The 16,919-nt window shown below is 42.0% G+C and overlaps 1 protein-coding gene across 2 annotated transcripts in view; it reads left to right on the top strand.

Annotated features, from left to right (window-relative positions):
* The window catches only part of MTMR1 (myotubularin related protein 1), a 1,550,898-nt gene that overhangs the window by 634,063 nt on the left and 899,916 nt on the right, over positions 1-16,919 (top strand). For both annotated transcript variants that reach the window (XM_044057166.1, XM_044057165.1), the window contains one exon: positions 129-223. In XM_044057166.1, coding sequence (XP_043913101.1) covers positions 129-223 — 95 coding nt within the window. The remainder of the gene's footprint in view (positions 1-128; positions 224-16,919) is intronic.

Raw genomic sequence — 16,919 nt, 5'->3', positions numbered from 1 at the left:
TTCAAGGGAAGCAACAAAAATAAAGGAACAAAGATTTTATGTAATGTATTGTACCACTGCTGTTTTTTCTTTGATACTTACCTTTTACTAAAACTGTTTAAACTCGTTTTTTATTATCGTTTCCCTAGGGAAAGATGTGATGTACATTTGTCCTTTTATTGGAGCTGTGAGTGGCACACTGACCATTACAGATTACAGACTGTACTTCAAGAGTGTAGAACGGGTAAGTTGTACCTAATGGGGACCATATTATCTCATATTTACTGTTTTAAGGCTGCAAAGTGTGTGTGTTCTACTAATGCACAAGGGTTTGCCAACAAAGGTCCAGTTTGTAAGCACTTCAAAATAGTGTTCCACATTTTGTAGCTCCCTGGCTTATTTCAGAATGTACTGTGGGCAGTGATTGAGTGAAACACTGCAGAAAATGGCCTTATTTTAGTCTGATCAGAGGAGCTGTTCTGATGGCAAATTGTTCTGAGATGTCTGTTATAGCCGAAATGATTTCATGACCTTTGATGACTGATGTTACTTCAGGTGCTGTTCTTGAAGTAGTTTCTAGAGTGGCACCCACAAAGCACTAGAACTGCAGCAGTATACATTTACTCAACAGATTACTATTCCACTGTGCTAATGTTGGCACATCATTGCATGCACCCCATTTTTATCATGTTCTGCTGCAGCAGGTGTCTGATTAACTGTATAGTTAGGTATTCAAGATGTCACTACTATTTTTTTTGTTATACTTTTTTATTTCATGCATCCTGTCAAGCCACCATAATGTAATTTGTTCCCCTTTCCAGGGTGTGAGCATGACATGGGTCTCGTTTCGACAGCCATCAGACATTTTCTGTTTTAAAAAATTTGCCCCCCCCCCAATGCCCACAAAGTCCCAAGATTTGAAGCATGCAGTGAGGGTGGTGCAAGAGCTTATCACCAGCTTTTGCTGGTGATCCTATCCACCCACCCCATGTACCTTCAAGGCAGAAGTCCCTGTTCATGTCAAATCTTTATCATAGACTATAAGTAGTGTGTTTATCCCAGGGCACACATTTAACCCCCTTCCCTCCATGTTAAGCAGCCTTCATGTCATTTGTTTCCTTCCCTAGTCAGCTTATTCAGTGCCTGGGTTTATAAACAAACCCAGGTTGTCTGTTACAGTCAGGGATTCTTTCATGTGTGCCTTAGCAGTGATACATCAGGCTGTTAATTTTATTTTGTAATAACGTGATACAGTCCTAAAAGCTAAAAAAAAATAAACAGATCACATTGCGTTATTGCTGTGCCATTTGATTGCATGCATAAGTCGATGGCACAGCACCTTTGTCTGTGAGCTAGCATTGTCAGGCCTGCAAAGAGGCAATCTTTCAAAATTAGAGAAAATAAAATCTTCATAGACAGTTGACATGGGGGGCATTCAGAATCAGCAGTCACATTTATAAATATTGAGATAAATAGCTGGGTGTAGTCAAAGGTGCACACATTCAGCCATAGGGGAAGCTAAAAAAGTTGTTTGAAAAGCCATAAAAAAGGTTGACCTTTATCAGTTCAGGTTGACTATACATGGACTGTCCTAATTCACTTCGGATAAAGTCTCCAGCTGTAAATCTATGCAAAGAAACAATGGGAAGACTGGCAGTGAATCCTACCACTCTCCCCAGACTGCTGCCAGTGATAATTGCAGGTCTGCATTTATTCCTAGCAGGTGAAGAATCTTTAGTTTTGATAATTTATTCTTCACTGACCATCCGTGATACACGAGACAGCTGATGACAGTGTTACTTCCATGAGTTGGGCTGTACTGCTATGTCTCTGCCATCTGATAACCCACAGATCCTAGTTGTCTGAGAGTGACTAAATTTTCTCGCATTCCCTTTTTTATCTTACATTCACATTCCTGTTGATTCACTGAAGCTGTTTTTTTTTGTCTTGATTAGATCATGTTGTCTGGCTGAAGCTTTTCTCCCTGTGCAGACCTTCTCATAACCTGCCAGCAACTAGACAGCACCCCTCCCATGACCTGATCACTCTATTTGCTGTGCAGAGACATAAGAGTTACTTAGGTAAGCCTAACTCTTTTTCCCTGCAACAATGATTGGTTCAGACTGTGGCTACAGTATGCACTGCTTGACATTGCCAAATTACTACTGGCGTACCTGCATTATACCCAGCTTATGTTGCATTTTAGTACAGCTGAGCTAGGGGTCTACCTGGCTTATCCCTCAAGGAAGGGAGGGCTAGCATTGTCTGCTCACGCCTTTATTTCTTGGTTGGCTCCTCCACTGCCCTGTCATTAGTTGATCCTGGTCATCTGCAGATCACTTCATGGTAGTTTGATCTTCCGCCTTAAGACCACAAACAAATGCAACATGCAATGAGCTGCTCTATGCAAAAATATCGTACTTCCTACATACACTTTTCATTTGTGAGTTTAATTCCAAATTTCTCTCCAATGACAGTATTACTTCTACACATATACTTCTGTTTCTTGCTTTCTACTTCCTATCCTATTTAATTTTTAGACCCATTCCCAATTATCTTTCTTCCTCCCATACTGCTTTGCACTATATTTATAATCGCATCCCAACCCTAATAGTATCTGTCTATTCCACATGGTATCTTTCTTTACTCAGATAAACCCTCATTTGTTCTTATTTTGACAATATTGTCGTACTATAGCCTTTAATACTCTTCTGTTCCTTGCATTACAGAGAAGATACCAGCATATACTACCTCTTGTTTTGTAGAAAATACTTTCCTCTTCCTCTGTCCTCTTCCAGTTTTCAGAATCCATCATCACTGAATATCCTACTGTGTTGCATTTTCTTTTCTTTTTCATTGCTGCTTCCCCACTGTCTGACATCTATAAAATATAGATTCCTGTACTTAATTGTGCTACTCTACAGCTTATCCTCTATTCTTCTTCTGCTGTACCATCTGTCATCCTACCATGACTCAACAATATGTAGCAACATCTCTCCAACTCTCTCTCCTAACCACCTATCCACACTTCCTGTTTACACTTTCCACCAAACCTATTTAAATATTGCCCCTCATCTTTATTCCAATTGTAGGTTGATTAATTGCACTTCAGCTCAAACCAAAACAAGATTAAGTATAAGAATTATCTTGAAGAACAAGTATGCATAATTCCACAATGTACAAAAGTCCTTCTAGGAAGATATATACACCCTACTCCTGGCTCCATCTATCACAATGACCACAAAGATAATTCTCTCCCACGTACTGCTGTAACCAAGCATCATCTAGTCCCCAACCCTGGTGACCTAATTTTTGCGGCAATAAATGTTATTAGTAGAAGAAATAAAGCTGCAGTACTTTATGCCTGGATTACCCAACATAAATAAGCCTGATGTCCTCGCTGTAACTGAAACTTGGCTTAAACCCAGCATGGACAATTCTGAAGTTCTACCTCCTGGTTATAATGTCATCTGTAATGACCGTTTAAAAAGGAAAGTTGGTAGAATTGCTTTAGTATTCCCAATACCTACCACATTTCCCCTTACAGCAAACCAACACCAAAATTCAGTTCAACAGAGTTTCTTACTGCTTTCCTCAACATAAACAATTATAAATTAATATGTATTGTTGTCATATCCCTCCTGGCAACAATACAGCTGTAGTAGAAGATATCCTACTTTGGATATCTACAGCATTTCCACAAGAAAAAAAATCTCCTAAGTGATGTGAATGTCAGTTGGTTGGACATAAACTCTAACTCTCCTGTCTTGCATTAACTTGTATGGTTTCACGCAACTAATTAATAGCCCCACACATAGTAAGACATCAAATTCTCTGTTAGACTGGATCCTAGTATCAGACCTTTGCAAATACTCCATCCCAGGTGCAGTGTCAGACTCTCTCAATGATCATTTCCCAATATATATGACTAGACTTCTCACACACCCAGTTAAACATCATATTTATAGAACATCGCATAACCTTTCCAAGTTTAATCCAGAAATGTTCATTACTACACTTTCATCTGTTAACTGGAACTTCCTAAAAATCCAACAGTTAGGCGATGGTGTAATTGAATTCAGTACAAGTTTTCTAAATATCCTAAATAGCCTTGTACCTCCTAGAAGGAAGAGAATGAAAACAAACTGTGAAATGTGGCTATCCAAAAAGAGTAGAATGTTAATTCAGGAAGGAGAAAAAGCATGGAAAGAATGTCAGAAATGTAAAACACCTCAATATCTTGAAAATGTTAGAATGCTTTGCAATCATACTAAAAAGCAAATAAATTAAGACAAAAAAAACTATACTATAATAACTTTTTCAGAATAATACTAAACATGTCCCTAAACAATTTTAGACCTCCATTAAAAAAATCTTACCTCCTGGCCAAAAATTCAACCCAAACCCGTTTCCTGATAACTCATCACTCAAAACTGCAATACAGTTCCACTCTTATTTTATAGATAGTATAGCATCTGTAACTAAGGATTCCTCAACATCTGATTCCAGCCATGCCCAACAGACATGTATCACCACATCCATTTTCACCTTCAAACCTGTGCCACATCCTATGTAAAACTACTCTTAAATTGTGCTCTTCTTCAGCTGATGACATTCCAAGCAAATACCTAAAATAGCAGCCAGTAGCACTGCTTATCCTGTCTCAGTCCTTATATATATGTCAATTCAGGAATCCCATGTTCCCTCTCTTTGGAAAAAGTCGAACATTATCCCTCTGCACAAAGAAGGAAATTCAACAGACATTTAATAACTTTAGACCTGTAGGAGTCTTATGTCCCCTTGTCAAAATACTTGAAAAATATATTCAGAAACCATTGCTAGACTATCTCCTGCAGGAATAACTCTTCTACCCTACACAATGTGGCTTTTGTCCTTTCCATAGTACTAGCAGTGCTCTTCTAACCTATATAGATACTGTCAAAGCCAGAGATAACATCAAACTAGTCTGTTCCTTATTTCTAGATTTGTCTAAAGCATACCTCACAGCCTCCTAGTGCAAGAAATCTAGACAAAGCTTGATGGAATGGGGGACAAAGGACCAAAAATAGGGACAGATTTTAAATATTGCTGTTATAAACTTAGGAAGTTAAGAGTAACAGGGTTTGTATTGACATACATTTTCTGAATGATTTGAAGTCTGAAACTCAGATGTATGAAATTATCTAGTGACTTCAGTCCTCAGATCATCCCAGTGATTTGCCAGAAAACCACAAATTATAAGAGGAATAGACCACAAATGTGAAGCAAAAATCTGGACAGTTAAGAGGTACAGTCTAAAGCCTTCGACACAGTTTGTCACAATAGACCTCTACTTGAAATGCCCTCAGTAGGTATATCTCATCTCACCCTTCTTTGGTTCAAAAGCTACCTATCCAATAGGTATCAGTCAGTAAAATGGCACTCCATGCTCTCTCCCTACCTCCCAGTCACCACTGGTGTACCACAAGGGTCTATCCTTGGTTCCCTCCTCTTTAACATTTTCACCAACACCATCTATACTTCCACACAACAAGTCACCATAGTACAATATGCAGATGATTTCAGTCTTATCTGCTCATCTGAAAACATGGTACACCTCCCAAAAATTACCTAGGAAGCTTTAACCGCCAGTGAAACATGGCTTCTTAACTCATAACTCATGCACAACCCATAAAAGACCAAACTACTACTTTTTTCCCCAAATGTCTCTGTCATGGGAATAAAAAAACAAAATGTAAAGTCCTCTCAAATAACACAACAGTTGAAGTCACTTCTCATAGCAAACTATTCAGGCACAATAGTGGATTTTAATCTTACATCTGGCCTGCATATGAAAAAGAACATAAGAACAACTCATGAAAAAATGGGGATGCTTTACAGACCCAAAAACTTTCTCACTGACTTAACTAAAGCTGCACTTGCCGCTACTTATTTCCTCCCCAGTCTCCTTTGTAATGCTCTCATCCTTACTAAACTCTAGGCTTCACAAAAATTAAAACTTGAACAATGCTATAACAAGGTTGCTAAATTTGCAACACATACCAATTTCAGAACCAATCACTGTATAATACTGAAAAGCCTAAATTGGTTAGACCTGCCACATCAACTAACAATCCCAACTTCTTAACCATCTATAAAATTATCCAGCATCCATCTGCCTGTACAGTACTAAAAAACGTTCCACAGAACTATGTTCCCAGTTGGTCATTGCGATTCACTGACCAAAAACTTGTGTCTGTCTGCAAACCTAGCAAATCTGCTGGACATTGTACTCATCCAAGGTTGCTAAGGGCAAGAACTCCTTCCCTGTGTCCGTCAGGTCTATACCCTCCCTCCCATTTTTCAAAAGCACTCTAAAAGACATCCAAGCTAAAATCTGGCTCTGTTCTTGCTCAAATCCAGAATAAACTATATCCCTAAATGTGAACAAGTATATTTTCATTCCTTATACTTCCTTACTCTCTCTTCTTCACTTATTTCCTTACTGCTGTCTAATTTTCTTCTTTAAGTATACCATGTCTGTTTTTCCCTCACCTAATATTGTAGCTCCTATTTGTATTAGACTAACTCACCTTTACTTTCTCTACAAACTGCCTAATGTTTCTCTAAATATTAAATGTCTCATACCTTGTATAGATCTTTAACCATTATTTATATATGATGTCTAATTGGTTATATTTATTTAAACTGCAGTGATTCTGTTTTATTTTTAAAGATTGTAAAATTATTGTTCTTAAAATGTTTTGTCATAATTTGGAGCTTTTCTTCCTGGGCCTTCACTGAAAATGGGCTTCTACCCAGTCAGACTTTCCCAGTAATCAAATGTCAATAAATAACTAGAATTAAATAAATATGCAATTAGCGTTTGGTATTTGTGGCATGGGTGAATAATGGTTGATGTTTCTGCATCATAGTCCCTTGTCATCCATTCAGGCTTTGACCGCTGGTCAGTTTCTTGGGTCTATATCACCTTATCGAACGATGAAAAGAGCAAACGCTCTTTCACTGATCTTTAAAGGTCGAAACCTGTAAAGAGCGAAGACACAGAACATGGGCCATCTTTGGGATTTTGCCATTTCCTCCACTATGGTGCGATCTTGGAGTTGGTATATTTGTTTAAGCAGGGGGGTGTAAATGACCCGAGATGTTCCTCCCTGGACTACATGAAAAGAGAGATTATGGAGCTTTCAGACTGTGGGCTGTCCTACATGGGTTTGTGGAGGAATCCTCTCTGCCTTCCTCCTCCCAGGCATCCTCTTGAGCTCTTGTATTCTCCCTTAGGGGAAGAATTCTGCAACAGTGATATTAAAGGACATAGTACAGTTGTGTAAAATCTTACCTTAGCAGTAGATTTCCTTCTATTCCCTGTTGCAGTATTTGGTCCCCCATCCTTCCTTCTCTGTCCTGACTATTGTGCTGTGTTCTGGTTGTCCTTTTGGCCGAGAGTCCCTGCTCCTTTCTTCCTTTATTTTTATTTCTGGTTGGACATGTCCCTATTTATCCCTGTTGGTATTCTGTTCCTCCTGGGGCTTTTTCACTTCTGAGCATTTGCATCTGTCCATTACCTTTATGCCCTACGTCATGCACGGAGAGCATAAATGTGACATACGGCACCTAAACGTGCTGAAGGCTTTGGTATACTGGCTGGACGTTGGACTGTCTGGCTGGAGATCCTTAAGGTGAAGAATACTGCAACACTGTAGAGAAGGACATCTACTGTTTGGTAAGATTTTACACAACTATTTATGTACATGTTTGTACTATGTTCTTTGAGTTCCACTGTTGGAGTTATAGTTGGAAAGCTTCTCAAAGCTGGACCACCCAAAACATTCACAAATGGGAAGCTAGTTAGGAACCATTTGGAGGCTGGACAATGCCTCAAAAATGTCCCAGATAAATCCAGCCCTGGCTATGGAGACCAGATCTAGTTTGTACTGCTTTGATAATGTGTTGAGTGAGGACTAGATGGCAGCTTGTATTTTGTCCTGTATACTTAACTCCACAACCTAACCCCCTCGTTGAAAAGCTGTAGTAGCAGCTGTCTCCCTAGTACAGTGCTCTGCAACTGCACCAGGCAAAATCCTGTCATGGTGCTTGTAAAAGAAAACTGCAGCAAGCACCCCATTTGTGTTTGTGCAGTCTCAGAATAAGTATATATAAGTAGTGAGGTTGTAGGGATACAGCTCCACACACTGGAGAAGCAGATGTGATTTTTTTTTGAACTTCTGACATTTTATACAGTTTGTGTAGTTACTTTTAGTGGGTGCCATCGTTTCTTGCATTTCAGTCACCAGAACCTTTACTTTTGTGCTCTTTTGGTAGTTAAGACTGTGATGTGATGGATTCATCTGCCTGTCCTATGTTTGCTTGTCCTGTAAATGAAAAATATGTCCTGTGTGGACCGACTCAAAGCCCTGTCACTATACTCTGTATCGTACAGACTGCCAAGAGGTGATCTGTGTCTGGCATACAAGGTATATTCCCCATTACTGATGGATTTACTGCACATCAAGTCATTATGGCATCTTAAGTACTCTCTCTAGAAATCTAAACCTATTCTACAACATCAACAGAATAATTTGGAGAGACTTGTATATCTTGCCGAGAATACCACTGCTGTGAAACGGACTCCACATTCACATAAAATAAAGTTAATCTCTGTCCATATTCAAGCGCAACTTAGATCTATGGATGGGAAACGGGATATTTACCCCAGGACTGCCCTCCGTACTATTAATGAACAGAAGCAGTTCCTAAATGCTTTATCTCATGCATGAGACCCCTTTAGTTATCTGTGGTATGATCCCAGTTATTCTCATTAGGAGTACTATATAATTATCAAACATAGGAGGGATAAACCCAGCCTTAAAGTGGCCCACAAGGGCAGCTAGCGTACTACTTGCCTATGAATGAAATTCCCTAAAACCCATCAATAAATTTACTTCAAAATTAGTGATGTTCTAAAGTGAATCACCACTGCAGTAGCATAAACTATATGCGTTTACCCCACCTGCACTGGTTAGTTACCAAAGCCTTTCGGTGCCTTCCAGGTGCCCCCTCTCCCAGGTGTGTGTGTAGCACTCCCTATAAAAGGCAGGAGAAGAGTCACAAGGGTCAGAGTCGTTTTGCTTCCAAAGTGAGCACTGCTTTGGCAATCCACTGTCACTTCGCTGCAATATTCAAGCTAGACAGATAAGCCTTCTTCTTCTTCTTTCGGCTTTTCCCGGTTAGGGGTCGCCACAGTGGATCACCTGTTTGCTTATGATTGGCAGTGGAGTTTTACGGACTTGAGTTGCCAGCCCAGCGCCCAACCTTCCACAGAAGACGCACACATGCACGCACTCACGCCAATTTAGAGTGTCCAATCCACCTACAGCATGTCTTTGGGATGTGGGAGGAAACCGAAGCACCTGGAGGAAACCCACGCGACCACAGGGAGGACATGCAGACTCCACACAGAAGGCACCCCAGCCGAGAATTGAACCAGAGAACCTCTTGCTGTGTCTTCTAAAATTAATATTTATGTGCAAATTTGAATTATTTTAACAATGATGTGTGCATGTGCGCTTACAGAAACAAAGTGAAAGTGATCAGACATGATGTTCATCGTGTTACACCGCTGCAGTCATCACACTTGGGTTATCCTGCCGTCAGGTGGTCCCGCAGTTGGCCCGAGTTCCAAAGTCTTGGTCCGTCAACGGTTGCTGTCGCTTCTTCCCTGACGTCAGTGCGCCAGGGGTATACAAGAGGCATCCAACGCTATTTTCTTCAGTCTTTCTTGCCGTGCGGTGCCCGAAGCAGAAGCAGTTCGCAAGTGCCAGTCGGCCGACCCCTGAGATTTTCAAATCGAATTTCAGACTGAAGTCTTCAATAAAGCTAAGTACCCCGTTGGGGAACCTTTTCTTGCCTCAGTCCGATGTCTGAAAAAGTTAACAATTGCATTTCTTGTGGGAAGCAAATACATCATAAGGACTTTCATTCTTACTGTATTCCTTGCCTAGGCCCAGACCACGATGTCACAGGTTGTTGGTTTTGTGCTAGGTTTAATAAACGAACTATCAAACGTCGGTTTCGATTTCGCCCGACATTACTTTGGTAGGAAATTTAATTATACCATGCCGTCGGAGCAACCGACGACCGGCATGCATAAAAAATGCAAGGATAAGGATAGGCCGCCTAGACCCACACCAGACACCGAGGCCTCGGCTGAACCTGTCGCTGGTTCTCCGGTTTTCAGTGAGGTGCTTACGCAGCCCCTGACGACCGCTGAATTAGAACCCCAGACGGCTTCTGATTCACAAGCAGAGAGTACTAGGCCGGCACAGCCTTCTTCTTTAGGCTCTTCCGACTCCATAGCAGAAGGAGATTCCGGTGCAGAAGAAACGCCTTCGGTTGCAGAAGGTGTCTTCAGACTGACTACACTCACCATTAAATCTTATGCTAAGCTTAAAACTCCATTAAAATCTAAAAAGACTGTACATCAGTCTCCAGCACAAGGCCCCATGCCTAAGAAACAAATGCTTAAGATGGCTGAAGATTTAATTACCCTAATCAGGGGTTCCCATCCCCCTCCTGAAAAAAGGCCAAGACAAGAGGAGGATTATGCTTCCTCTGACCAGGTTTCAATTTCCTCAGATTCTGCTGAGGAACAGGAATACTCTTTTCCCCCTTATGAAGATTCTGATGCTGAAGAGTTTATTTCCTCAGCATCTCCTCCAGAAGACTACTCCTTTGGGGAAACTTTACATACCATGAGGGAACATTTCCACTGGGAAGGCCAGGATTATTATGATTCTAAGAAAAGGCTCTGAGAATTCCTTTTACTTCCCCAGCACAGACCACTTGCTATCCCTCCTGTGTTAGACATTGTGGATGATGTTTACCTAGAATCTAGTCTTAACCCAGACTCTCTACCTCCTGCTCCAGCCAAACCAGACAGATACTACAGAGTCCCTGACTCACACAAATTCCTATATAAAAGCCCTGTTGCTGACCCAGAAACAGTTTCCCAGGGTCCCAAAGGGGTTAAGGCCTCCATTGCTAAAAATCCTGTACCCTCTGAAAGGGATTCCAGAGCACTAGATAGATGGGGAAAGAAGGTATACACCTCAGTTACTCTAGCTATGAGAGCCTTAAATTGCCAGTTTCACATGCTAAAATATCAGCAATTCCTAATGTCTCAATTAAAACAAAAAATTAGCACACATTCAGAGCAGCCTGATTTCAAGGAAATGCAGGATCTGTTACATGCAGCTGAACAGGTGGGCAAACATACTTTACAATGTGGATTTGATTCATTGGAAGCTTCCTGTAGAGCAGCAGTGACTGGGTCTGTCATACGTAGACATGCTTGGCTAAAAACAAACCCTGCCTGATCATGTTAAAGCAAAGTTATTGGATGCACCTTTACAGCAAGATGTTTTATTTGGTGTAAAGGCAGAGGAGGTTTTAAAGAAAATGGAGGATAAGGCAAAATCTATGCAGACGGTCAAGGATTTTTTACAGGTTCAACCCCCTCGGTTCATCAGAAATTGGCCAACAAAAAACTGGTCCTTTCCAACATCTGACAGACCACAGAGGGGCAAATACAGATGCCCAAGGGGCAGAGGTCAGTCACAAGGCCCTTACAAACCTCGCCAATGGGGTACCGCTACCCAGAAAGGAGGAGAAGACAGGCCCCAAGCTAACAGAAGACAAACACAGTGACTTAACCCTCAGACTGCCAAGTAAATCTCTCTTGGCAGCTCCCTTGGGAGGAAAATTATCACTTTTTGCAGACAACTGGCACATCATTACAAAAGACAAATGGGTCCTAAACATTGTTTCACAAGGATGCAGATTCCACTTTCACACCTTGCCAAGGATAAAAGGAATGCCAAACCTGCCACCAAATCAATGGGTGGAGGCACAAAAACAAATTACAGCTCTCATGGACATGAGAGCCATTCAACAGGTACCTACACAGGAGCAAGGACAAGGATTTTACTCAAGACTCTTTCTAGTCCCCAGAAAGGACAAAGCCTGGAGACCCATTCTGGACCTTTCAATTCTAAACACCTATCTCCAAGTACCCAAATTCAAGATGCTAACGCTACAGCAGCTTGTTCCCATGCTGGGCAAGAAGGCTTGGCTAGTAACGTTGGATCTCAAGGAGGCATACCTGCATGTCCCTATCAGACAAAATTGCAGAAGTTACCTCCGTTTCATTGCAGGTTTAACTCATTATCAATTCTCTGCACTGCCCTTTGGCTTATCTACTGCGCCCAGGGTCTTCACAAAATGCCTGGCACCAGTAATTGCATACTGCAGACAAAGAGGAATTCAAATATACCCATACCTGGACAACTGCCTTATTCAAGCAGAAAGCAAGAACATTCTTTTAAAGCGTCTGGCGTTTGTCAAACACCTTTTAAGTTGCCTAGGGTACACAGTAAACAAAAAGAAATCAAAACTAGTGCCCTCACAGAACATAACATTCCTGGGTGCCAGCTTGAATACAATGGCCCAGATGGCTTATCTCACGCCAGACCAGCAACAACAGCTGATTCAATATTTCAAAATGATGGCAACAAAGACCCAACTCCCTGCAAGAAAAATTCTGCAGGCCTTGGGATTCATGGCATCTTGCATACTCCTAATACCATTTGCAAAACTGCATATGAGGAAATTACAATGGTACCTGAAGAGCGTATGGACACAGCACAGCCACAGCTTGGAAACAGTGATACCACTCATTCCCTGCCTTCAACAGGAGTTCCTATGGTGGGCACAGGCATGTCACCTCAACAAGGGTCAGCCTTTTACCTTGCCCACAGCCAGGCAAACTATAACAACAGATGCATCGGACTATGCCTGGGGAGCACACATGGCATGACAGTGCATTCAGGGCAAATGGAACACAGATCAAAGGCATCTGCATATCAATCAAAAAGAAATGCTAGTTGTACAGAATGCTGTAACAGCTTTCAAGGACCTCTTACATCCAGGACAACTCCTAATAAAGACGGATAATACCACAGTTATGTGGTACATAAACAAGCAAGGGGCCACAGACTCCTACCCCGTATGCAGGCAAGCAATGACCTTGTGGAGCACAGCACCGACTTACCAAGTTCAACTACAAGCACAATTCCTGCCAGGAAAGAAAAACACTTTGGCAGATGACCTAAGCAAAAACATCATGGATCCCCACGAGTGGAAACTGGATCCACAAGTATTTGCAATGATAACTCAGAAATGGGGACGCCCAGACATAGATCTGTTTGCCAACCCCCAAAACTACCAACTTCAAAAATTTTGCACAAGGACATTCCACCCACTAGCTTGGAAGGTGGACGCCCTCTCATTCAGTTGGAAAACATTAACAGTGTATGCCTTTCCTCCACTGCTTCTTCTAGCAAAGGTGCTGCTGAAAGTCAGATTAGAGGGGCCACAAATGATACTCATTGATCCAGACTGGCCACGCCAACACTGGTATCCAATACTAAGGACCATGGCCCACGGCCCACCATGGATTTTACCCCACATTCCTCACCTGCTCACTCAGCAAAACAATCAGATTCTACACAGCCAGCTCAAAACTTTAAATCTGGCTGCATGGCAAATTACCTAAACAACCAGCCAACACCTCTATCTAAAGCTGTTATGGATGTCATTCTGGAGGCCAGGAGACCCAGCACCAGGAAAGCCTATTCAGACAAATGGAAAAGATTTTATGCATGGAACCAGGCTAAAGGCCAAAATCCCCTTGTTTCAAACATTCCTCAGATTTACAATACTTAACTGAGATGTTGCACAAAGGACTTTCTTTTTCATCTATTAAGATCCACGCCTCAGCAATTTCAGCTCACTACAACACGGATCCTCCTTTATTTTCACATCCACTCCTAAGACAGTATCTCAGAGGGGCCAAGAACGCAAGACTGCCCAGGAGAGCACCAACACCAACTTGGGATCTCAACTTTGTTCTGGAAAAGCTTACACTACCACCCTTTGAACCAGCTATTTCAGCAGAGTTAAAGTTTCTACCATGGAAAACTGCCCTGCTACTAGCAATAACTTCAGAAGAGTCTCAGAGCTACAGGCCCTAATGGCAGTGGAGCCTTTCCTCATTTTTCATCAAGACAGAGTTGCTTTATGGACTAACCCTTCCTTTATGCCAAAGGTGGTATCCAGTGTGGCCCTAAACCAAACCATTCATTTGCCCACCTTTTTCCCAAACCCTCAGAACAAAGGAGTAAGACTCCTGCACTCTTTGGACATTCACAGGCAATTACGTTACTACTTGGATAAAACTAAGGTTTTCAGAAAATCTGACCAGCTCTTTGTATCTTATGCTACAGGATCACAAGGAAAAGCTATCTCAAAACAGACCATTTCAAAATGGATAGGGCATTGCATACTTTTCTGTTACACACATCATGGGAAACTGGTACCTGCTACCATTAGGTCCCACTCCACCAGGGCTACAGCTACATCAACAGCCTTTCTCAGGGGGGTACCAACCAAGGATATTTTGGAAGCTGCAACTTGGAGTTCAGTGCATACCTTCACCAAGCACTATCACTTACCTCTGTACTCTAAAGTCTAGAGCTGGTTTTGCCACTGAGTTCTGCAGGGCCTACTAGCTTCTCCAAACCCTGTTTAACTCCACCACCCATCCTTAGCTTTGGGATTCAACCCAAGTGTGATGACTGCAGCAGTGTAACACGACGAACATAGTACAGTTTTGTACCTACCAAAAATGTAGATGTTCGAGTGTTCACACTGCTGCAGTCCAGGTTACCCTCCCTCCATCCCCTCTGAACTACCTGAACTTTTCTAATCCTACTATCTCATACAACCTTTGTGGTGTATTTGCTTATAACTGAAGGTATTATTTGTATTTTCTGTACATGTTTCATTGGCAATATGTATTGCCCACCTACTAGGGGGCACCTGACATCTGGGGCAAGAAAAACTGAAGAAAATGGCGTTGGATGCCTCTTATATACCCCTGGCACACTGATGTCAGGGAAGAAGTGACAGCAACCGACGCTGGACCAAGACTTTGGAACTCGGGCCGACTGCGGTACCGCCTGACGGCAGGATAACCCAAGTGTGATGACTGCAGCAGTGTGAACACTCGAACATCTACATTTATGGTAGGTACAAAACTGTACTTTTATTATGTGAAGGTGTTTCCAGTGCTTGTAACGTTTTACGAAGAAAAAGTTCAATTTATGACTAAAAAACTTAGACTATAGTTTGGAGTGTTTGGGGAAGGATATTGCAGTTGTGGGGTATTGTCAGTGTAATACATTCCTCTGAATACCTAACTCCCCTCATTTGCATATGTACCAGCACTTGTAGACTACACTACCCACATTCATGTCTTCCTTACTCATGGAGCAGTAGTCAGTCTCCTCAATATTACCTTCTCCAGAGCACAAAAAGAAGAAATGTTTTATAAGGAGTAGTAGGGGTGTTTCTGTCTCCTTCATTGTTTCAACCACTGATGGGTAGCTCTGCTGTGACCAATTTGTTGTTCCTCAGACCACCCATCTTCTTCCTCTGGTCCTGTTGTAACACTGCAGCCACAAAAGACCTGGAGATAGCCCTGTCCTCTGTGGCTGTAGGAAGGCCCAGAGCAGACCTGGGAGAGCCACCTTTATTGCTAACTGAGGAAGGTGCAAATGAGGGGCTTTCATTTGGCTGAAAAGTGAATGTGGAAACTGGAACCAGTATGCTTAAGGGGCCTGCTGGACTGGGAGACACTGTGCTTTGAGAGGAAAAACTGCCAACTTGTCTCTGTTACAGCGGCTAGAGCTGATTTACTGCTTTTGCCAAGTAACTAATAGCTGCCTTTTCAACACCTAGTCTGTCCTCAGGAAGGAAGAGAAAAATAATTCCTTCTTTGTCTGACAGGATTTTCCAGTCAGAAGGTGAAACTTTACAGGGGGAGGAGTGCACTTCTGTGGATTCTACTCAGGCTGAGCTATCAGATTCTAAAGAAAGCATTCCTACAGACATCTGCAATGAAGAAATCTATTTTTCAAAAATGTTATGTAATGTGAGTGAGGTTTTCCAAAAGGAACATAGTGGTGAAGCCTTTAAGATGCCGAAAATGCATTGTGTTTTAATACAAGTACAGATGGCTAAAGCAACTTCCATCCCTTCTGTTTTGCCTGCTTTAGAGGATGGTTTTCTTACTGCAGCCAGTTTACCAGTAAATACAATGGTTAGGACTGTGCCAGATTAGTTTGGGCTGCTGTAATTATAAATGCCGCCGGATCTCCCATCACCGTCATTCAAGAAAAGCGAGGGACAAAACAGCGGGTTGATGAACCGCCCGTCCAGACGCCGGTTTCTTTAGATGGCTCAGTTTTACCAGGAGGTTTTGCCAGAGTCTCAGGAGTCTCAGGCAGAAACTTTACTTTGATGTTAAATCTCTCTCAGGAGGCAGGCCAGGCTAGGTACTATATTTGTTTAAGAAGCCTAGGGGGACCCAGAAACTGTTTCTAGACCCAAGCTGTCTGTTAAGGCCTGGTAAGGAGCCTCTGTAGTTAAGAATAGACTCAAGAAAGAGGCAAGGCATGGGTGGGGTAAGAAAACAGTAACCCCTGCTTCTTTCATGAGAGGCGTTTAATTGTCAGTTTCACATGCTGAAATACCTCCTCGAGTGCTGCTGCCCACTAGTTCTGTTCTTCGCGGCATGCCTGGTTGGGGGGATCAAAATTTGGCTGAGCATGTTGTTAACAAGGATTTTGGACTTATCTCTCCTATCTGGACATCTGGACATTATTCGAGATGTTTGACGTACAACAGCTTTTACCCTGCTGGGCAAAGATCGCTGGATGCAAATCTATATTTAGACGACTGCCCTGATCTTCTGGCAAGAAAAGAAACACCTCTACAAGCATCTGGATATCTTATAGCAGTGCTAAGATGCCCCTAGGTAT

This window comes from Protopterus annectens, chromosome 15.part0, assembly GCF_019279795.1.
Source record: "Protopterus annectens isolate FY-2018-M chromosome 15.part0, PAN1.0, whole genome shotgun sequence".
In the NCBI taxonomy this organism is placed as follows: domain Eukaryota; kingdom Metazoa; phylum Chordata; order Ceratodontiformes; family Protopteridae; genus Protopterus; species Protopterus annectens.
The sequence above is the reverse complement of the archived record's forward strand: the minus strand, read 5'-3'. Positions and strand labels throughout refer to the sequence as shown.